This window comes from Xenopus laevis, chromosome 8S (assembly GCF_017654675.1).
Source record: "Xenopus laevis strain J_2021 chromosome 8S, Xenopus_laevis_v10.1, whole genome shotgun sequence".
In the NCBI taxonomy this organism is placed as follows: Eukaryota; Metazoa; Chordata; class Amphibia; order Anura; family Pipidae; genus Xenopus; species Xenopus laevis.
The window spans coordinates 7,658,181-7,681,214 of NC_054386.1; the positions used below are offsets into that span (position 1 = coordinate 7,658,181).

Below are 23,034 nucleotides of genomic sequence, written 5' to 3' on the forward strand. Positions count from 1 at the left end.
AAATATCCGTTATCCGGGATACCCCAGGTCCCGAGCATTCTGGATAACAGGTCTCATACCTGTACTTAAAACAATGAGAAGATTGGTAGTGCAGTAAACACAATGGAATGAAAAACAGAATGAGGGTGCAGCAAGTTTATCAATGTCCACTGATATGGATGTTGTGGAAATGCACCTGATTTGCTGCAGGGCAGAGTCGCATATATATCGCTGTTTCTGTATTTGATCTGATGAAACCCATGTCGGAGAAAGCCTTTTCGCAGATATAAGTGCTGCCAATCATTGATGCAATTTTCCTTCCAAAATCTCTTAAGACAGGGAGGGTATCGTTTTGGGAGAGCAGCTTGAACAATGCTACTCCTTTCTCTGAGTGGGAAAGTAGATACTTATCTGCCTGCAGCTCACATAGTTCCATGTGGTATTTTGTATCTTGAGCTGTGATGTCTGTGTTAAGCGGTCGTTGAAAAGTCTAAAATATGCCTCTATTTCTTCAAAGTCCTGAAATCAAGTGTTAAATTCATGAATAAATTAATGTCTATCTTAGCGACAAACTGGATTAAAATATCTCCACTTTCCTTAATTTGCTGAAAATGTTCATAACGTTCAAAATGCGTCGGGTCAGAGTCAGGTCATTCCTTGCTAAGAAAGATTTTAGCAGGTGAAGCGTGTTGCTAAATGCTGCAATGTGACTATAAAGCTGGCTCACATTTTAGTCTCTTCCTTGCAAACTTAAATTCAGAGAATTAAAGGACCAGTAACATCAAAAAATGTATTTAAAAAATTAGTTGGTATACATAGAAAAAAAACACCAAGACAAATGAAACTTTAAAATCGCAAAGCCTTTATTAAGAAATAATTTACCAAAACGTTGCTACCGCTCCTCTTCAGAAAAGGCGTCTCGGTGATGATCCATCGCGCTGTGCTCGATTTCTTTATGTCTGTATACTGCTCCTGACGAAGATCCCTGTGGGGGATCGAAACGTTGAGGCTAAATAAACCTTTTTTTGATTTTTTGCAACATAAACCCTGTGAGTGCCGCAAACTTTCTTTCTATACATATATATTCGCCTCTTGTGGATCCATGCAGAGGTGCTATCTCCAAAAGCTATTCAAAAATATGAAACTCTTGATCCACAACAAATATAACGAGTTGTCAAGTATCAGTCATATTTGTGCTTTCATCCAGTGCAATGGAAAAGTAGGGTGCGCTTCTTACAATGTCCTGTAGCTTATCTGTTATATTTAGTTAATTGTGCAGACACGTCTAGCAACAGTCTGACAATTAAATAGATTCCACTGTTTTAGCCACAGTTTCATGTCCAAAAGTGTCAGCCATCTTAAAGGGATTCTGTCATGATTTTTATGATGTTGTTTTTATTTCTAAATGATACACTGCAAATAATTCACTGTACAATATAAAATTTCTTTCTGAACCAACAAGTGTATTTTTTCTTTAGTAATATTGGTGTGTAGGTGCAACTCAGGTCATTTTGCCTGGTCATGTGCTTTCAGAAAGAGCCAGCACTTTAGGATGGAACTGCTTTCTGGCAGGCTGTTGTTTCTCTTACTCAATGTAACTGAAGGTGTCGCAGTGGGACATGGATTTTTACTATTGAGTGCTGCTGATGGGTTGCTGGGCGGAGTGCAGAGAAATGAAGTGCCAGAATACCCTCCATTAGAGTCCTGCATCATGTCGGGAATACCTACAATGTGATAAGGTCTTGGATGGAATATACTTTTTGTGCCTAATGTGCGGGTGGCCCATGGGTACCTGATCTGCGTCAGTGGGGTGGATTACAGGCTGCCATTCCTGGGGTAAAGTAAATCCTATGCTTTTTTTTCCTATGTTTTTTTTTTTGATGCAAAAAGCTATCTGCGTGACGTCACTTCTGGCTTTTGCAGCGATTGCTGTGGGGAGGGTTCGGGCGAAAATCGTTGGGCATCAGAAGGCAGATATGCGGGAGCGGGTACGGCTTAGCCTAAGCAGCTCCAGGTTGGGTGCTGGTCTTTTAAAAATAGACCCGTGCAGGTCTCTACCCTCCGTATTCTAACTTGTAGGCATTCTAGTAAATTTATTTGCTTTTTATTGCTTTTAAATAATGTGAACATTTCTTTACTTCCCTTTATCAAAGAATAAGAACACTCAGAGCCTTTTCTTTTTTTTTTGTTTTTTGGGATGTGCCAAAGGAAAACACTTCCCAGTTCCTGAGATTTATATTGGAATTGTTCTCTTTAGGGCAGAGGCACACGGTCAGATTCGGGGAGATTAGTCTCCCCAGCAACAAATCTCCTCTTCTTCAGGGCGACTAATCTCCCCGAACTGCGTCGGCTAGAATGTAAATCGCTGGCGGGATAGCACTCGGATCGCTTCGTTTTCCTCGTGAGGGAACTTCGGGCGAAATACTACTTATGCCATCCACACTGCAATAAGTAGATTAGTGCCAGAATGACTTCTTAAGCCATTAGTATCTCGTACCTCCCAACATTTGAAAAATGTAAAGAGGAACAAAAACAGCAGCTCAGCCTAATTACCATATACATTTTACAAAATTCGTCCGGTTATGAAAGTTTGAACACATTTTTCGTGCAATGTTTTGCTTATAAAGCTGAAATTGCCTTTTAAGCTGTGAGTCACAGTCGGTTTTCTTTGCTTATCTTAAATTGTAGCAAATGTATGGAAGTGCAGTTGCTCAAGTGTTCTAGTATTGCTAATATGTGTCTGTCAATAATTGATACGCGCATATAAACCCAAATTGAGTGAAACAATGTTAAAATGTATGGCCGGCTCCTTAGCAGCGTTTGGGGGCTTCTCTCAAGGCAGAGCTTTGAGCCTGAACCTATTGTGTTGAATAGAGATTTTTTTTCTTAGGCCCCCCTCTTTCCCTGCTGTACTCTCGATGAGTATCACATCTGAATCTTGATTACCCATAAGTGGCCTTAAGGCCCCCCCATACATGGGCCAGTAAAAGCTGCAGACAAACCGAGTCAGCAGATTATCGGCCCCGTGTAGGGCCATCTGATGGGCTTTCCCGATCGATATCTGCCTGAAAGTCGGGCAGATCTCAGGTTAAAAAAATCCCGTTGGATCACGGGCGCATCTGTGTGTCTATGCGGTCCCACTATCTGACATCCCGTATCGATCGGATCAGCCCGACATCTCCCACTTCAATGTGGACATATCCGGGAGAGACGGATATCTACATCTATGGCCACCTTGACTTTCTTGTATAGGAAGAGATTCAGTCGTAAGGAAGAATTTATCGCTACATATAAAATGTTAAAAGCAATTTTCCTGTTGCTTTACTGTGACTCGCTTGAGAGTTATTTTTTACTGGGAAGTCTGGTTGGGATCTGGATACAGTTAGTGATAGTTTATACTGTGTTTATATAGAGTTCAAGAAAGGTTAAAGTAGAGTTTGGAGTTTGTTTACTTTTACAGGTTACATTTATTAGTAGCTTTTTCTCTATTAAATCATTTTCTGCTGTTGCTTTCTGGTCTAATCAAACTCGCAGCCAGGGACTTTAAATTGCATACGGAGTACTTGTTTTACAAGGCACAGAGCAGAACACGTTCATTAGAATTTTAAGTCTAGGCCATTCTTTTTTTGTTTGTGTATGAGGTCAGTGATTACTGTTATTAGGCTGAAGGCTGGATTAGGGTTTCCATCAATATTTTGTGCGACAGACAGAGCTGAATTTAGTCTGATGTGTAGGACATGCCTTTAAAAGTGCACAAGTGTTTAAACTTGACGCAATGAAGTCGATGAGATATTCCTCCCTTTTCAATTTTTCATCTTTGAACATCTTTTATGCGATTCATGTTTAGAGGGTCTACTGTACTCTTGGAACATTATCTTGTACATATATCAGAAACGGTAATGCCAGGTACCAAATACACCAGTACCAAATACACAGGTACCAAATACACAGGTACCAAATACATACACAGGTACCAAATACATACACAGGTACCAAATACATACACAGGTACCAAATACATACACAGGTACCAAATACATACACAGGTACCAAATACATACACAGGTACCAAATACATACACAGGTACCAAATACACCGGTACCAAATACACAGTGCTTGACATGACTGTCCAGGTGAAAGCAAAATGGTTTTACAGTATACATGGAATTAATATGTATTTTGTCCCTTTGTCTAGTACATATAGAAGGCATCTTTCCTGGTTCAGTTAGGATTTTACAGCATCTTTTAGAGAGCATATAGGTTTTTTTTTACGTATTACTGCTTTATTGTGCACCACTAACTTCTTTTTGAAGGGCTGATTATTTTATAGGGATGCACCGAATCCAGGATTCGGTTCGGGATTCGGCCTTTTTCAGCAGGATTCGGATTTGGCCGGATCCTTATGCCCGGCCCAAACTAATCTTAATTTGCATATGCAAATTAGGGGCAGGGAGGGAAATTGAGTGACTTTATGTCACAATAAATTTTTCCCCTTCCCCCCCCCCCCATTAGGATTCGGATCGGTATTCAGCCAAATCTTAAGCGAAGGATTCGGGGGTTCGGCCGAATCCAAAACAGTATATCTGTTTTTGTAGAGTAGATAATGTAATATATTCCCTGAAACTGCAGGAAGAGAGTAAGCCCACAAAATGCTGAGTCATAACGACGGTGCCAACAACCTGTGGTTATTCATAGGTACGCCTCTGAAGCAGACATTTACAAGTCATATAAATAACCAGCACAAATAATCAATCAGTGAATATAGTTGTTCTATTGTTCTACTTAAAATATTTAAAAACTGTAAAGGAGTCAGAATATTCCTAGCCGGGGATGTAACTGGATTTACTATTGACATCTCAAACAGCAGGGTTGCGTTGTGTTCAGCTGGGGTACTTTGTCATGTACAGTATAATATTACATAGTTGGATGTATATGGGCAAAACAGTAGTATTGTCATTTAAAACTCGCCTCTGCTCTCCTTTTAAAGAAGCAGATCCCATTGGGTTGTATAAAGAGCTGCTTTGTATTGTAGACCTGTATACACAGTTATGTGTTGCTCATCTATTTAGGTGGCATTACCCCTTTTTTTGGGTCTGGTCAGTTTTTTTACTTTAAAACACTTTCATTCTTTGTGTTACTGTTCCTTACGTCTCAGAGGTTGTATTTATTTTCTAGACCAGTGATCCCCAACCAGTAGCTCGCGAGCAACATTTTGGTCTCCAACCCCTTGGATGTTGCTCCCAGTGGCCTCAAAGCAGGTGCTTATTTTTGAATTCCAGGCTTGGAGGCAAGTTTTAAACTTGGTGTCGTGCCAAACAGTCTCCTGTAGGCTGCCAGTCCATATAGGGGCTACCAATAGCCAATTACAGCCCTTATTTGGCACCACCCAGGAACATTTTACCTGCTTGTGTTGCTTCCCAACTCTTTTTAAATCTGATTTTTGCTCACGGGTGAAAAAGGTTGGGGACCTCTGTTCTAGACTATTGGCTGCTCTGCTTCCAAGAATACAATCCACAGTACCATATACCAGTATGGGATCCTTTATCCAGAAACCCCTTATGCAGAAAGCTCAGAATTACAGAAAGGCCATCTCCCATAGACTCGATTATAATAAAATAAATAAAATTTTTAAAAAGGATTTCCCTTTTCTCTGTAATAACAGTACCTTCTACTTGATCCCAACTAGGATATAATTAATCCTTATTGGAAGCAGAACCAGCCTCTTCGGTTTATTTAAAATTTACATGATTTTCTAGTAGACTTAAAGTATGAAGATCCAAATTAAGGAAAGATCCATTATCTGGAAAATCCCAGGTCCCAAGCATTCTGGATAACACGTCCCATATCTGTACAAGGTACAGATGACATATACCGGAAAGCAGTATGATGTTTATGAGCGTTTATTTTGTATTAGTTTGAGGCAGTGCAGATGTCTTGGATGAACGAGGATATAAGTGTTTATTTAATTTCAGTTTTTTTTATCTCTCTAGTTTCTTGTCTCGTGATATGTATGTACTGCATTTGTATATAAAACTACAAATTTATGTGTATCTCATTATTTTCCAGGAGTAAAGAATTGATACACAATGGGAGCATTTTTAGATAAGCCAAAGATGGAGAAGCATAATGCTCATGGGCAGGGCAATGAACTGCGATATGGGCTTAGTAGCATGCAAGGTTGGCGCGTTGAAATGGAAGATGCCCATACAGCTGCTATTGGGCTACCAAATGGACTTGATGCATGGTCATTTTTTGCGGTCTATGATGGACACGCTGGATCCCAGGTTGCCAAGTACTGCTGTGAGCATTTGCTGGATCACATCACAAGCAACCAGGATTTCAAAGGGACAGATGGACATCTGTCTGTGTGGAGTGTAAAAAATGGAATCAGAACCGGATTTCTCCAGATTGATGAACATATGAGGGTAATCTCCGAGAAGAAACATGGCGCCGACAGAAGTGGATCGACGGCTGTTGGGGTGATGCTCTCCCCAAATCACATTTACTTTATCAACTGTGGAGACTCCAGAGGTTTACTTTGCAGGAGCAAGAAAGTGCATTTCTTTACACAGGATCATAAACCAAGCAATCCTCTCGAAAAGGAGCGCATACAAAATGCCGGGGGCTCTGTGATGATTCAACGTGTAAACGGGTCGCTTGCTGTTTCAAGGGCTCTGGGTGACTTTGACTACAAATGTGTCCATGGAAAAGGCCCTACGGAGCAGCTTGTTTCGCCCGAGCCTGAAGTTTATGAAATTGAGCGTTCAGAAGAAGATGACCAGTTTATCATTTTGGCATGTGATGGTATTTGGGATGTCATGGGAAACGAAGAGCTGTGTGATTTTGTGGGGTCAAGACTTGAAGTTACTGATGACCTTGAAAGGGTGTGCAATGAAATAGTGGACACCTGCCTGTACAAGGTACTTTATTTTTTATATATTTGACTGCATTCATCCTGACAAGATTAAGTTCTTAGTGATCCATTGTGGCAAAGCTGTTTGGAAGGTCAATAGGATTGTTTTTTTTTTTTCCCAGGGCCAAGGATGTTGATTTGTTGTTTGTCCTTGACCTGCAAAAAAAAAAAAAATGTGGGGGGTGGTTTCTTGTTTTTAGTCACCGTTCTCTCTAATGTCTTGTAGGCTCACATTATGTTTTCTGGGCACCTTTTAATGGTAAACTAAAGCTTAAACTAAAGAAGTAGGGCAGACATGTTTTGGGCTTCTATACCACAGCCCTTTAGCAGTAAAGATCTGTGTCTCCGAAGATGCCCCAGTAGCTCCCCATCTTCTTTTCTGCTGATTCACTGCACATGCTCTGTGCTGCTGTCACTTACTGAGCTTAGGGACCCACTCACAATATACAGTACACATAGAATAGAAATGTCACAATATAAGGCCGATTAGTAATTAATACAGATAATTACTACATGGCAGCACAGAAACCAGTGCAATTAGCATCAGAATTTAATAATCAGCAAACCTGTAGCATCAGCTTATATTACAGGGGAAGCTCATTTTCTGCTGGATAATTAGTGACGAGCCCTAAGCTTAGCTTCTCAACAGCCAATCAGAGCCCACTGAGCATGTGAGTGTCACAGACACTTTCCAAGATGGTGACCCCCTGTGACAAGTTTGAAGTCCTAGATCATTGCTGCTATTGACAAGCTGAAACTTTAGCTGAAACTTTAGCCTCGTGCAATAAGTTCAGTATAAAATATGGCATTTTTAGCCATATTAATTTTTAGGCTTTAGTTCTCCTTTAAAACCGTGAAGCAGAGCTTAGCAGAAGTTCCAGATATATCTTATACTATGTTGCCCTGTCCCTCAGGCTTTACATGTTGCTTTTCTGGAATTAAGAGGGTTTGTTAACTCATTTCATATGCTTGATTTACAGGGGATGGCAAAAGATGAAATTTAGTTGTAAACCAGTTAGGGATGCACCGAATCCACTATTTGGGATTTGGCCGAATCCTTGGTGAAAGATTCAGCCGAATACTGAACCGAATCCTAATTTGCATATGCAATTAGGGGCAGGAAAGGAAAAGAGGAAAAAATTCTTCTTTTGTGACGAAAAGTCATGTGATTTCCCTACCCGCCCCGAATTTACATATGCAAATTACGATTTGGATTTGGTTCAACCAGGCACAACGATTCGGCCGAATCCGAAACCTGCTGAAAAAGGCCGAATCCCGAACCTAATACTGGATTCGGTACATCCCTAAAACCAGTGCTCCATAGTGTTTGCTTTCAGTCCAGTTCTGTCTTTTAAATTCTACGCTATTCCATATTTGTTTCAGTTGTGATATGGTTTTCATTATTAACACATATTTAGAAATCTCGAACAAATTCTGCAGCACGGTACAATAAATGGGTATATACATTAAACATAATAGGTTTACATACAAAAACAACCAACAAATTGTGCAAGAGGTAAACAGGCTTTGCCCAAATTCGCTGTTTAACAGATATTCTCCCTGCACCCCAGTATCAGTCCGTCTGCTTTACTAAGCAGTAAGTAGCGCAAATATATATGTAATTATACAAATAATGCCAGCCCTCCTGAAAACAACTCCAAGCCTTTGTGGGGTTTTTCTTTTAAGAGTAGAAGTGCCAGCAATGGGGTAAGGGGTAGGTTACCAGGGGAGCCTAACAGATTAGCACCCCCACAGCGATTTAGGCTTTCCTTCTATTTTAATGCCCCAGTAATGAACAGGAATGCCGGCCCAAAAGAGCCGAGAAGACTTATACTGGACATTGTTTCTAGAAGAAGTAGGGATGCACCGAATCCACTATTTGGGATTCGGCCGAACCCCTGAATCCTTCACGAAGTATTCGGCCGAATACCAATCCGAATCCTAATTTGCATATAGAAATTAGTGGTGGGAAGGGGAAAACATTTTTACTTCCTTGTTTTGTGAAAAAAAGTTACCAGATTTCCCTCCCCGCCGCTAATTTGCATATGCAAATTAGGATTCTGGTTCGACTCGGCAGAAGGATTCGTCCGAATCCGAATCATGCTGAAAATGGCCGAACCGAATCCTGGATTCGGTGCATCCCTAATAAGAAGCCATGATGATACCTAAGTACAGGATCCCAGTAAACTTGGAGTATTTACAGCTCCGTTATTAGCCACCCCACATGTTAACAGCTCTTACGGTACTTTTCAATGTTTTTCTATTATTATTTTCTATTCTATTTTCTTTTGTTACTAGTCAGCTGGTATAATTCATACAACAGATGCATTTGAGAAATGTATTCAAAATATTGCAAATTAGTTGTTCACCTTAAAACATTTATTTTTTTTCAATTCAGTGTTTAGAAGAAAAGCATTTTTTCAATTGCTCTCTATTTTCTATTTGTGAATGTTTTTCTTATGTTGAAGTTTAGTGGGGTAGATTTAGCAAAGTGTGTAATTAAAGCTCACCGCAGAAAAATTCATCCACTTTCTTTCGATTTTTAGAAGTATTTTTAAGGGATGCACCGAATCCAGGATTTGGTTCTGCATTTTGCCTTTTTCAGCAGGATTCAGACAAACCGAATCCTAATATGCATATGCAAATTAGGGGCTGGGAGGGAAATTGCGTGACTTTGTCAGAAAACCATGAAGTAAACATTTTTTTGCCTTCCCACCCCTAATTTGCATAAAGATTCGGCCGAATCTTTCGCAAAGGATTCGGGGGTTTAGCTGAATCCAAAATAGTGGATTCAGTGCATCCCTAGTTTATTTATCAATGGGGAAAGTTAGAGTTCACCACTTAATAAATACACTTCTAAAAACCCCATAGGAATAAATAAAAAGCAGGTGAGTTAGTCTGTGGAGTGCTCTAATCTCACATTTTCTTAAATCTGCCCTTTAAAGGAGAAATAAACCCCCCCAACGAGAAGAACCCCTGCCTACTACCCTAGGTAGTAACCCCCCCTGCATAGTTAGTTACCCCTGAAATTGGTGCAGAGTAAACCCAGCGGATCTCATGAGGCGCCACCTTCAGGATCTCCAATCTTCTTCTGTAATTGAGCTCCGTATTAGCGCATGCACAGTTGGAGCAGTGTTCTGGTTCATAGCAACGGCGCATGCGCCAAAAGTACCTGAAAATACCGAAGGGAAGGAAGACCGAAGATCCGGAAGATGGCGCCCCATGAGCTCCACGTTTAATCAGCACCGATACGTGAGCAAACTCTTAGGGTAAGGGCACGCGGGCAGATTCGGGGAGATAGTCGCCCCGGCAACAAATCTTCTCTTCTTCGGGGCGACAATCTCCCTGAACTGCCTTCCCGCCAGCTAGAATGAAAAATCGAAAGCGGGATGGCACTCGCAGCACTTCGTTTTCTAAAGTTGCCTCATGAGGAAACTTCGAGCGACTTCGGAAAACGAAGCGACGCAAGTGTCATATCGATTGCGATTTTTCATTCTAGCCATCGGGAAGGCAGTTTGGGGAGATTGTCGCTCCGAAGAAGTGAGATTTGTCGCCTGGGGCGACTAATCTCCCCAAATCTGCCCGTCTTTCATGGGTAACTAACTATGCGGGGGGGGGGGACTACCTAGGGTAGTAGGTAGGGGATTTATTTCTCCTTTAAGCACATGAAAAATACTTTTGTATTCTTTTAATTTTTCATTCAGTAAATCCAAAGGTATTATATATACTGGATCTTTGTTAATCTCAATGTATCCTTTCTATTTCTCCAGGGAAGCAGAGACAACATGAGTGTCATACTGATCTGTTTTCCAAGTGCTCCAAAAGTATTGCCCGAGGCAGTGAAAAGGGAGGCGGAACTGGACAAGTACCTGGAAGGCAGAGTAGAAGGTGGATCATTTAACCAAAATAAGTAACCTAAAATGAATGTTTGTTCTTCAGTTTGCCTTTAAGTGCCATTTAATGTTCAGTTCACAGGTGATGTGAGCGTCTTTTCTACAAACACTCTCAATACGCACCATTTTCATAAAAGATTTGCCTTCAGTTTCATTAGTGTTGTCTTTATGGTTGTTCCAAAGTGCACTCATCGTTATTAACACAAAACATGAACAACGTAGCGGAGATAAAATTGCAATACTAAGGGGCACATTTACTAAGCTCGAGTGAAGGATTCGAAGTTAAAAAACTACGAATTTCGAAGTTTTTTTTTTTTTTTGGGTACTTCGACCATCGAATAGGCTACTTCGACTACGACTTATATTTGAACAATTCGAACTAAATACTGATCAAACGTTCGATAGTCGAAGTACTGTCTCTTTAAAAAAAAAACTTTGACTACCTACTTCGCCACTTTAAACCTACCGAGTTACAATGTTAGCCTATTTCTAAGCTATTTCTGATCGAAGGAAAATCGTTCGATCGATGGATTAAAATCCTTCGAATCTTTCGATCGAACGATTTTTACTTCGATCGATCAAAGTATTTGCGGTAAATCCTTCGATATTCGAAATCGAAGGATTTTACTTCGATGGTCGAATATCAAGGGTTAATTAACCCTCGATATTCGACCCTTAGTAAATGTGCCCCCAATAGTCCTTACTTTGAGAATTGGTTTGAACAAGGTCAGATTTGTACATTTTAGCACTTGTTAATGCTTCGGAGTGCGACTTTTTTTTTTTTTTTTTGGCGATTTATATTTTACTTCTTTGCTACTATTAAATACTAACTTTTAAATTAACATTGATAAATATTCATTTTCATAAATTTGTTCTTTTGGATGTCCATTCACTTGATAAAGTCTTCAAGTATGTAAAGAAGTTAGTAGTTTTATAGTTTCCATTTTAGCACAGTGGTCGTTAGGGAAAAAGTTGTATAAAACGTTATCATTTTTCTGTTGAAGACACGTTTGCACCGCAGCATGTGTGCATAACCACGTGTGTTTTATGTGCACTTACAATCTATACATTTAGGGGTATATTTATCAAAGAATGAAGTTAAAGATCGTCACACTCCGCTAGAGTGAAATTCCGCCTCTCTCCATTCATTTCTATGGGATATTGAAAGCCGTATTTATCAATGGGTGAACATTCACTTTCACCCATTAATAAATACTCTTTTAAAAATCCCATAGAAATGAATGGAGAGAGGCGGAATTTCACTCTGGCGGAGTGTGACGATCTTTAAATTTACTCTTTGATAAATATACCCCTTCGTATTCATAAAGGCTACATGTTGTAGACCATTATATTTCAGGATGGAGCTGTCAAACTATTTCCATAGCCAAGCAGGCAATTTCATGGGTAACTAACTATGTGGGGGCGGGGAAAGCAGGGAGGGTGGACTTCTTAGGGTAGTAGGTAGGGGCTTTTATTACTGGTAGTTTATTTCTCCTTTAAGGCCTTCAGCTGGACAGCCCTGTTCATAGCCCGACTGCTTTCTGGTTGCCAGGATCATTTGGGATGCACCGAATCCAATATTTTGGATTCGCCTTAATCCTTAATGAAAGATTCGGCCAAATACTGAACCGAATCCGAATTTGCATATGCAAAATAGGGGTGGAAAGTGGAAAACCTTTTTTAATTCCTTGTTTTGTGACAAAAAGTCACTCTATTTCCCTCCCTGCCCCAAATTTGCATATGCAAATTAGGATTTGGTTCGGCCTGGCAGAAGGATTCGGCCGAATCTGAATCCTGCTGAAAAAGACCGAATCCTGGATCCGGTGCATCTCTACTTGACGTGTTTTGTTTTTTTTTTGTTTATCAACACTTATTTTCAAGTATATATATTTTTTGGTGGTTGTTAGAGGAATTTAATAGTTTTGTAAATGCCTTCCTTGTATAATAATCCCACATAATCAGGTTGTATATTCCATGAGGGAAAACACAGCAGACATATTTATTGACGTTCATCAGAATTATGTCTGTGTTAACATTATACAACATTATTCATAGGGCAGATTATCTCTCTCTGCAAGTTTATACAGTTCAGCCGTTGCTGTCTGAACTTCTTGAGTTAAGGTGGCCATACACGGGCCGATAAAAGCTGCCGACAGACCAAGTCGGCATCTTATTGGCCCGTGTATGGGGGCCCCCGACGGGCTTCCCCGATCGAGATCTGGCCGAAAGTCGGCCAGATCTCGATCGGATGGGGTTAAAAATCCCGTCGGATCGCGGCCGCATCTGTTCGTTGATGCGGTCCCGCGATCCGACCGCCCGTTTGGCGAACGCTAGGATCCGATCGTTGGGCCCTAGGGCCCACGATCGGATCAGCCCGATATTGCCCACCTCAAGGTGGGCATATCGGAGGGAGATCCGCTCGTTTGGCGACATCGCCAAACGAGCGGATCTATCCGTGTATGGCCACCTTTAGTCTGTGGGTAGGTAAGTGTGTTTTTGTATAAAAAGATTAAATCAAGTGGGTCAATGATGTACATTGGCGCATCTAAGCTTCAGTTGCATCGGACTACCTAATTGCTAATAATTAAATTGACTGACCCTTTTATTTTTTTATTTGTTTACTTGGGACTTTGGTATTTGCAGTGCACAATGGAGAATAAAGACCTGAGCTTCCCCCGTGAATATATACTGCCTAAATTTATAAGGCCCAGGTAGTGGGAGGCACACTCATGTCCCCTCACCTGCCTGTCTATAAGTCTTTTAAAGTCAAATATTAATTTAATCATTGGCATGTGTCATGTTAACTGCAGATACATGTTCTTATGTGTGTTTTTTTTTTAATTTTTTTATCCCTGGCAGTAGTTAACAGTCTTAAGTATATATTTTCAATAGATACTATGGTTATTATTTTCTATTATATTTATAAATATCCGTAGCTTTTAGAATCAACAGAATCCCAACATGATCAAATGTCAGTGTTTTATCTGCTCGCTGCAATTTTGAATTGTCTGTTTGTGATTTTCATTAAAGGAAAACTATACCCCCCAAAATGAATACTTAAGCAACAGATAGTTTATATCAAAGTGAATGACATATTAAAGAATCTTACCAAACTGGAATATATATTTACATAAATATTGCCCTTTTACATCTCTTGCCTTGAACCACCATTTCGTGACTCTATCTGTGCTGCCTCAGAGATCACCTGACCAGAAATACTGCAGCTCTAACTGTAACAGGAAGAGATCACCTGACCAGAAATACTACAACACTAACTGTAACAGGAAGAAGTGAGGAAGCCAAAGGCAGAACTCTGTCTGTTAATTGGCTCATGTGACCTTACATGTGGTTTGTATGTGTGCACAGTGAATCTTACGATCTCAGGGGGCGGCCCTTATTTTTTAAAATGGCAATTTTCTATTTATGATTACCCAATGGCACATACTACTAAAAAAGTATATTATTATGATAATGGTTCATTTACATGAAGCAGGGTTTTACACATGAGCTGTTTTACTCAGTATCTTTTAATAGAGACCTACATTGTTTGGGGGGTATAGTTTTCCTTTAAATACTAGGGGTATTGTATATCTATAAACAAACATACTTGTCTGTCTATGCATAGAAAGAGATTTCTCACCCTCATTCTTGATTTTTTTTTCCACAATTTTACAGGCAAGTTGCATTAGCAGAATTTTTTCCCTGAACTCAGACAATCACTACACTAGTACTTATTTACATGCCTAAAGGTCACCAAACACGGGCAGATTAAAGATGCCGATATCGGTCCTTTGGACGTTCGGACTATCCCAATATCGCCCAGCCGTTAGTGGGTATATCGGGTTAACGCCAAACGAGCGGATCTAACCCAACAAGCTAGTTGTCTTCCAATAAAGATTAATTATATCTTAGTTTGTATCATGTACAATATACGGTTTCTGTAATTCGAGCTCTCTTGATAACGGGTTTCCAGATAACGGATCTCGATCCTGTACTGAAGTAATAATTTGCATGGAACAGAATAACTGCTTTTATGGATGTAGCTCATAATGGGACAACATCACTAAAAGCAGACCCTGCATTAGTAAAGTTTGGGCATTCCTAAAATATATCCGTATGCCCCTACATATATTATTATTTTATGCATTTTTGTTTGAGAGATGGTGTGTTTACAAATATCATTGTAAAATATGATAGAGTTCCCATTATTGGTTGTAGATATGTCCTTTCTTACAGGGCCCTGCCTTTTCTAAGGGCACCGATATGCTCTTTTGGGAGAATTATAGCGGTCAGAGACCTTTCCCGACTGTTCACAATTCAATTCTGTAGCATGAGAAATGCTCGGCCTATAGGAGACCATGGCGGTGACAGGCAGGCACCCCTTAAAAACGTTTGTCTTTTTATTTTGTTGTCTTTGCTTTTTAAAGGAGTAGTTCACTTTTAAGTTAACCTTTAGTATGTTCTAGATTCTAGAATGTCCATTTCTTAGCAACTTTGAGATTGGTCTTCATTATTTATGTTTTATAGGTTGACCTTGTCTTCTGCCTCATTCAAGTTTTCAAATGTGAATCACTGACCCCGGCATCCAAAAAAAAAACTATTGCTCTGTGAGCTTACAATTGTATTGTTATTGATACTTTATATTAGTTATGTTGATATTCAGTCACTTGCCTATTCATAGTCCAGTCTCTTATTAAAGGGTAGAGTCCTGCAGCGGGTTACCTGCGGTACCTTGCGGGTTGAGGAGAGAAGTTCTGGGTGCGGGTTTGCGGTTCAGCGGGTCTTCTCAATAGCGATATTTACTTCTTTTTTCTGGTCACGGCTACTTCCGATGATGTCACTTCCAGTTTACAATGACAGCACTTCCGGTTTCTTGATGGTCAGCGGATCCGGGCTGATTATAAGGTTCCTGCAGATAGGGTCGAGTAGCGGTTCCAAGTGGGTAAGAATGCATGTTGCGGGTCCTGGTTGCGGGGTCACTCTATTAAAGGGGACCCGTCACCCAAAAAAATTATTCATAATCCTATTTAGTCAGGCAAAATGAACTTTAATTACACTATATAAATTATTTGAATCTTGTTTCCTTCAGGCTGGGAATTCATAATTACAGCAAGCAGGCAGGAGCCATTTTGTGGACACTGTTCTTAAAGACAAGCCTTGTATCATCTCAGAATCTTGTTTGTGCAACAGAATGGGGGACCTGATGTCCATCCCCATGTCCTGGCTACACAACCAAGAGAAGGGGGGGGAATGTGGGGAGAGCAGTGATATCTAGGAAGTGCTGAATGGAAAGTGAAAGTAAATATCTGTCCCGCCTCTATAGGGGCAGGCAATATTTGATTGACAGCTCAGATTAGCTTACAACAGCTATCAATGCTTTAATAAAAAATAGAAATTGGAATTCATTTTTAAATTGAAAAGGACTTTTATTATACAAATCTTTGTGTCTGGGTGACGGGTCCATTGCCTGGTTGCCAGGGTAAATGAGACCCTAAATACCAGAAAGCTGCTGAAATATGAAACTGGAAAGCTGCAGAAGAAAAAGAAAATAACTGAAAAACAATAAAAAGACCAATTGCAAATTCTTAGAATATCTACACCATACTAAAAAGTTAATTCAAAGTTGAAATACCTCTAACTCATAGTGAACTGATACTTAACTATGTTTGCAATTCATATTACACAGATTAGCACTGTGTATTTTTTTCATGCAGATGAATTTTTGATACAAAACAAAGTTCCTGGCTGTGTGCAAGTACTACAAAGAAGTCTGCAGCCATTGGACATACAGGGTACCAGTAAAATCATTTGTAGGGTCAATACCTGCCTGTTGAATTCCAGTTGGACATTGCTGCTGGGGATGGGCGATTTTTTTCGCCCTGTTTCGACGCCCGTAGACTTTAATGGGGGTCGGCGACATTTCTCCGGCGGCAAATTTTTGTCGAAATGGGTCAAATTCGCCCATCCCTGATTGCTGCTAAATATAAATAGGGCAGTACAACTTCACAACACTTACTTTTCAAATACTTACACCACAAATAACGACTTTCTCCCAATGTATTCTATATAGTTTACTTTTTTTCTAAAATGAATCCCTTATTTCCCAGTAGAAGCTCATAAATCCAGTTCACGTGTATAATTGAATACATTCGCTGACAGTTCTCTGATGCTGCTAAGAATTGTGTCATTGAATGTACCAATGGTTAAAAAGCATCAACCAAAGTGTGAAAGGTTAATAGAAAGTAGACGGCCTTGCTTACAAATTTATATCAGCAGAAAGAAAATGAAGCACATTTTTTTTTTTTTTAAAATCTTGGTGGTCATTTACAATTAAAAATGCAAGAGAAAAAAGCTTTTAAAAAAAGACATTGTTCTCTTTTGTCATTTTCAATGCACAAAGACCTGATGCTTGGCCCTTAAGGGTCAGGGCACACGCTCAGATTCAGGGAGATAAATCGCCCGGCAACAAATCTCTTTTTCGGGCGACTAATCTTCCCGAACTGCCTCCCTCTGACTATAATATAAATTGCTGGTGGGATGGCACTCTGAGCGCTTTGTTTTCGGAGACTTTGGAAAAAGAAGCGCTCAGAGTGCCATTCCGCCTCCGATTTAGATTCTAGCCAGAGGGAGGCAGTTCAGGGAGATTAATTGCCCCGAAGAAGAGGAGGGGTGGCCACATGGGTCATAACTGTTGCTTTTGAATCTGAGCTGAATGCTGAAGATCAATTGCAAACTCATTGAAAAGTTATGTCTCGCATGGCCCTCCTTAAAGTCACTGAGGGTCATTTATTAATACTGGGCAAATTTGCCCATGGGCAGTAACCCATTGCAACCAATCAAATTGCTGCATTCATTGTTCTTCTTACAGTTGGCTTTAAAAAGCTAATCACTGATTGGTTGCTATAGGTAACTGCCCATGGGCAAATTTGCCCAGTGTTGATAAATGAGCCCCACTGACTAACTCAGAGTTAGAGAGCTGAAAAGCAGGAAGTAGTGTTCTGGCTATTATGTTCGATATCCAGTCACTCCAGCCTTTATACATTACATTTTTGCACAGACTATCTATTAACCCAGTTTTTATTTTTTTATACTGAACTGTTCTTTTGGATGTCAGTATTGAGCAGCACTCTATGCACCCCCTGATGATGTTCTCTGCACTGAGCGCTAGGTCTTTGATGCAGTTTGGGAGAGCAAAATTCCCTGAGCCACAAATGCTTCATAAGTAAACACTAAAGGACTTGCTTGTTTGCCCATTAGCACTGTAGCACTTGCTCTCGCGGGATTAACAAATGAATCCTTCTGTTGTTGCCTTGTTGGATTTGTTCGCAGACGAAGCCCTGATATAGAGAAGTCTTTCCTAATGAGATTGCTGCTACATATTGACAAATACCAGTACTTTATGCCAAAAGACTACTAGTAGCAACTTTGTGATTGTTACTACCACCAAATTATTTTATAAGCTAACTATAACTAGTATCTATCTTCAGAGTGTTGAGTAGTATAACTAATAATCTGGACACTTTTAAAGCTCTTAAGTTGCTTTCCTTTACTAATGTGTTCTTAGATGAAGCCATGACATGTTATTATAGCTAAGCTTATATATTGACATACAATTACACAAGACTGCCCTGCTGACTTACAGGTACAACTCCTCGTTGTACATCACTGCACTCTATTGCACGGTTGCCTTTGCTTTATTTCTCAATATTCCATGAACAGGTGTTGGTAACCAATGTCCATACACAAGTGCAAGGCATTGGATCTGTGCTGTAACGAGAGGGTAAAGACCAAACAATGGACTTTTTCAGATCCGTGTAACCCTTTCTTTAAGGTGGCCATACACGGAGAGATCTGCTCGTTTGGCGCCAAACGAGCGGATCTCTCCCCGATATGCCCAACTCGAGGGCCCTAGGGCTCAACAATTGGATCCTAACGAATGGTAACGGGAGGTCAGATCGCGGGACCGCATCAACGAACAGATGTGGCCGCGATCAGATGGGATTTTAAGTCCCGTCTGATTGACATCTGGCGGACTTTCGGCCAGATATCGATCGGGGAAGCCCATCCTAGGGCCCCATACACGGGCCAATAAGATGCCGACTCGGTCTGTCAGCAGTTTTTATCGGCCCGTTATGGCCACCTAAAGTAAAACATTCAAATTTACTTTGAGAATTGTTGTTTCTGTATTTTATTTGAGATTTTCTCCTGAAAACCAAGTCATTAGTCCTTTACTTACGTTGAGTATATATTATGTCCAAATAATACATAGCAGGAAACAAAAAGACCAACTGCCGTGGTGCTTAAAATATACTATAGAAATGTCCAACATATATTAAAGGAAAAATGTAGGTCTATAAAAATATAATGCATAAAACCGCTCATATGGAAAACCCTGCTTCATAGGTGTCTAAGTAAGAAACGCGTAAGGTGGGTTATATGGGTCAGTATGTACTATATGTACTATGTTAATGTAATACAAATCTTGACTTTTACAACTATTAGTTCACGGGATAATTTTGTAAATTGACTATTTGAGGGTGCCCTGGGAACTGGGGCAAAATCCTGGAACTCAATTGCCCTGTGTGGACTTGGTGCCCTTTAAGCTGGCTATAAACCAAATCTGCTTGTTAGTCGAGGTCACCAAGCGAGCTGATCTTTACCTGATTTGGCCATCTATGTGCTGCTACAAAAATCTAATTATAATGGGATGCTAACATTTAAGGACCTGCCCAAAAGGGCCCATAGTTACTGGGATAAAACCCCTAGTACAAAAGTCCAAAATCAAATAATTATCCCGTAAAACTATATTAAGTTAAAAATACGTCTATTCCAAAAATCATTTTAAAAAGATAGGCATACAGACCACATGGTATTTAGCCTTATGCGTTTCATACCCTCTGGTACTTAATCATAGGTAATATCAATGCCTATGATTAAGTACCGGAGGGTATGAAACGCGTAAGGCTGAGTACCATATGCTCTATATGCCTATCTTTTTAAAATGATTTTTGGAATGTTTTAAACTTAATATAGATTTACAGGATGATTCTTTGATTTTGGACATCTTTGTGCTGGGTCCAATCAGGTGGCAGTTGTGAATGACCCATGTATGGCTTTAATTGTAACCTTAGATCAGATTTAGATTCATGTTGTAGAAAGGGTGGTTTCCTTTCTTCTTAACTGAAAATATATGTTTGACGTTCCACCGTGAGTCTCTGTCTCTTAGGGCAGGACTAGACGAAGCGCGTGGACCCGACACTGCGTTTTCATCTGACAGTCGGATCAATGTAGTGTTTCCTGCGATTTCTCCTTCACTACCGTTTTCTGTAAAACATCCGACACGTCGTATGCGATTAGCCGTATTGCAACGTGTCGGGTCCACGCGCTTCGTCTAGTCCTGCCCTTAAACTAAACAAGAATCTGTAAATTAGTATTCAATAGATATTTTTCTAAATCTCAACTTAATATTTACTCCAAAACACTCCTGGTAGGGTCACACAATTAGCAAACAGTACAGATGTAGCTGACTTTTTCTGCAAATTGAGGTTTATTTGCGCCCCAGTTACAATGTACGTGCGTCCGAGTAATAATAATGAGATGTGTACTAAGCTAGCTTCCGCTTTTATAATTTTAGAGGTATAATAACAAATGGTTAGTTAAAGGACAAGGAAAGGCAAATAAATAAAATCCCATTTTTACTTTATTTAATGAAAAACCTATCTCCAATATACTTTAATTAAAAAATGTGTACCGTTTTTATAAGAAACCTGACAGTATGCAGTGAAATTCTCCCTTCATTTACTGCTGTGGATAGGAATTGTCAGACGGTCCCTAACTGCTCTGCAGGGAAACAATCATACTTATGTACAGCAGGGGGAGCCCCCGCCTTACTTCCCAGCCATGCAGAACTCAAGCAGCTTTGTTTATGACGATCCCTAAGCAGCCCAGACCACACTGAGCATGTGCACAGTCTTGGTCTTGCAAAGATGTTTAACAAAGTTACAAGATGGTGACCCCCTGTAGCCAACTTTGAAAGCATAAATCATTTGTTTGATTAGGCTTGTGGTGCAGTAAGTTCATGTTTATATTTAGTATACAAAATACAGCATTTCTAGCCTTATTCTATTTTACACTTTCCTTGTCCTTTAATGGGAGCATGGGTTATTTGTTATAACAAATTATATAGGAATATAACTTGTGATCTGTTGTGGAGACGGTTTATTAAACAAATGTATTGGTATAGAGAAGATTGTATGTTAAATGTAATTCACTATATAAGGCTGTCAATTGTTTTAATTAGAATTAAAATTGTCTATTTTTGTAAAGCCTATAGAGCAATAGAACCTTGTAGACCTGACTAGATGTTTATCATCACAAATAAACACGTTTCGCAAACCAATCGAGATCTCTGCATTTTATTCAGAGCACTTGTTTCATGTTTAATTTGTAACTCTGTCTTCATAAGTTTTATGATTATAGGTGGGGAGCACGGGGGCTTGATCAGTAGATACCAGTCATGTTAGATTTAGGGCAGAGACACACTTGGAGATTCAGGAAGATTCAGTCACCCAGCGACAAATCGCCTCTTCTTCGGGCGACTAATCTCCCCGCAATGCCTTCCCGCTGGTTAGAATCAAAATCGCCGGCTCGGAGTGCTTCGTTTTCCGAAGTTGCCTCATGAGGAAACTTCAAGCGACTTCGGAAAACTAAGCAATCCAAGTGTGAATTCGATTCTAGCCAGCGGGGAGATTAGTCGCCCGAAGAAGAGGCGATTTGTCGCTGGGCGAATTAATCTCCCCGAATCTCCACGTGTGTCTCTGCCCTTAAGGTTTTTGAGACATCTGAATTTGATTGTTTTGTTTCGCAGGTAGGTTAATGCTTATTTTATGATCTACGGATAAAATGACTGCTGTGTAAGCCATGTGAACCAATTGTATTCACTCTCCTGTATGAATGTATGACGTTGTACTGTGCAAGAAATCTATGTTAACCGGAATATCACTTACAAAATAAGTACTTCTAATTCCTAGACATCATAAAGAAGCAGGGTGAAGAAGGTGTACCAGACTTAGTCCATGTGATGCGCACATTAGCCTCCGAGAACATCCCTCATCTCCCACCTGGGGGCGAATTGGCCAGCAAGTGAGTTTACCCGATTGTGTGTTACATGAATGAAATACAATCCTTTAAAGGAGAACTAAAGCTTAAGTAAAGAAGTTGCTAGAAATGTACATTATGTTTTGTGCTTCTGTACCAGCCCAAGGCAACCACAGCCCTTTAGCAGTAAAGATCTGTGTCTCCAAAGATGCCCCAGTAGCTCCCCATCTTCTTTTCTGCTGATTCACTGCACATGCTCTGTGCTGCTGTCACTTACTGAGCTTAGGGAGCCACTCACAATATACAGTACACATAGAATAGAAATGTTACAATATAAGGCTGATTAGTAATTAATACAGATAATTACTACATGGCAGCACAGAAACCAGTGCAATTAGCATCAGAATTTAATAATCAGCAAACCTGTAGCATCAGCTTATATTACAGCCAGGGAAGCTCATTTTCTGCTGGATAATTAGTGACGAGCCCTAAGCTCAGCTTCTCAACAGCCAATCAGAGCCCACTGAGCATGTGAGTGTCACAGACACTTTCCAAGATGGTGACCCCCTGTGACAAGTGTGAAGTCCTGGATCATTGCTGCTATTGACAAGCTGAAACTTTAGCCTCGTGCAATAAGTTCACTATATAAAATATGCCATTTATAGCCATATTCATTTTTAGGGTCTAGTTCTCCTTTAAAGGAGTCTTCCAAGAGTGTGTGTGTGTGTATGTATATGTATATATATATATATATATATATATATATATATATATATATATATATATATATATATATATATATATATATATATATATATATATATATATATATATATAAATTGATAGTGAGTAACGTTATGTAGCATGTTTTGTATATTGTGCATTATTCTTTGAATATGTCTGCATGTTGTATATGTGTTTGTATAAATAGGGGGCCTATTTATCAAAATTCAAATTTGTGTAGTTTGAGGGTTTTTTCTCCTACTTCGAATAAAGTAACAATTTAAAAAAAACTCAAGTGTTTATTTATATAAAAAAAATCTGAATTTAAAAAATTCAGTTGAATAAGAAAAAACATTGAATAAAACTTTTGTATTCTCCTTATCATTTTCAATGGGTATAAACTTGAAAAAAGCGAAAAAACTTAAACA

At 39.7% G+C, this 23,034-nt stretch overlaps 1 protein-coding gene across 1 annotated transcript in view; it reads left to right on the top strand.

Annotated features, from left to right (window-relative positions):
- ppm1a.S (protein phosphatase, Mg2+/Mn2+ dependent 1A S homeolog) overlaps nucleotides 1-23,034 on the top strand; it is a 34,275-nt gene that overhangs the window by 7,652 nt on the left and 3,589 nt on the right. The window contains 3 exon segments of the mRNA NM_001086897.1: nucleotides 6,047-6,900; nucleotides 10,664-10,781; nucleotides 21,817-21,928. Of these exon segments, the coding sequence (NP_001080366.1) occupies nucleotides 6,067-6,900; nucleotides 10,664-10,781; nucleotides 21,817-21,928 (1,064 nt within the window). The 5' untranslated portion in view covers nucleotides 6,047-6,066.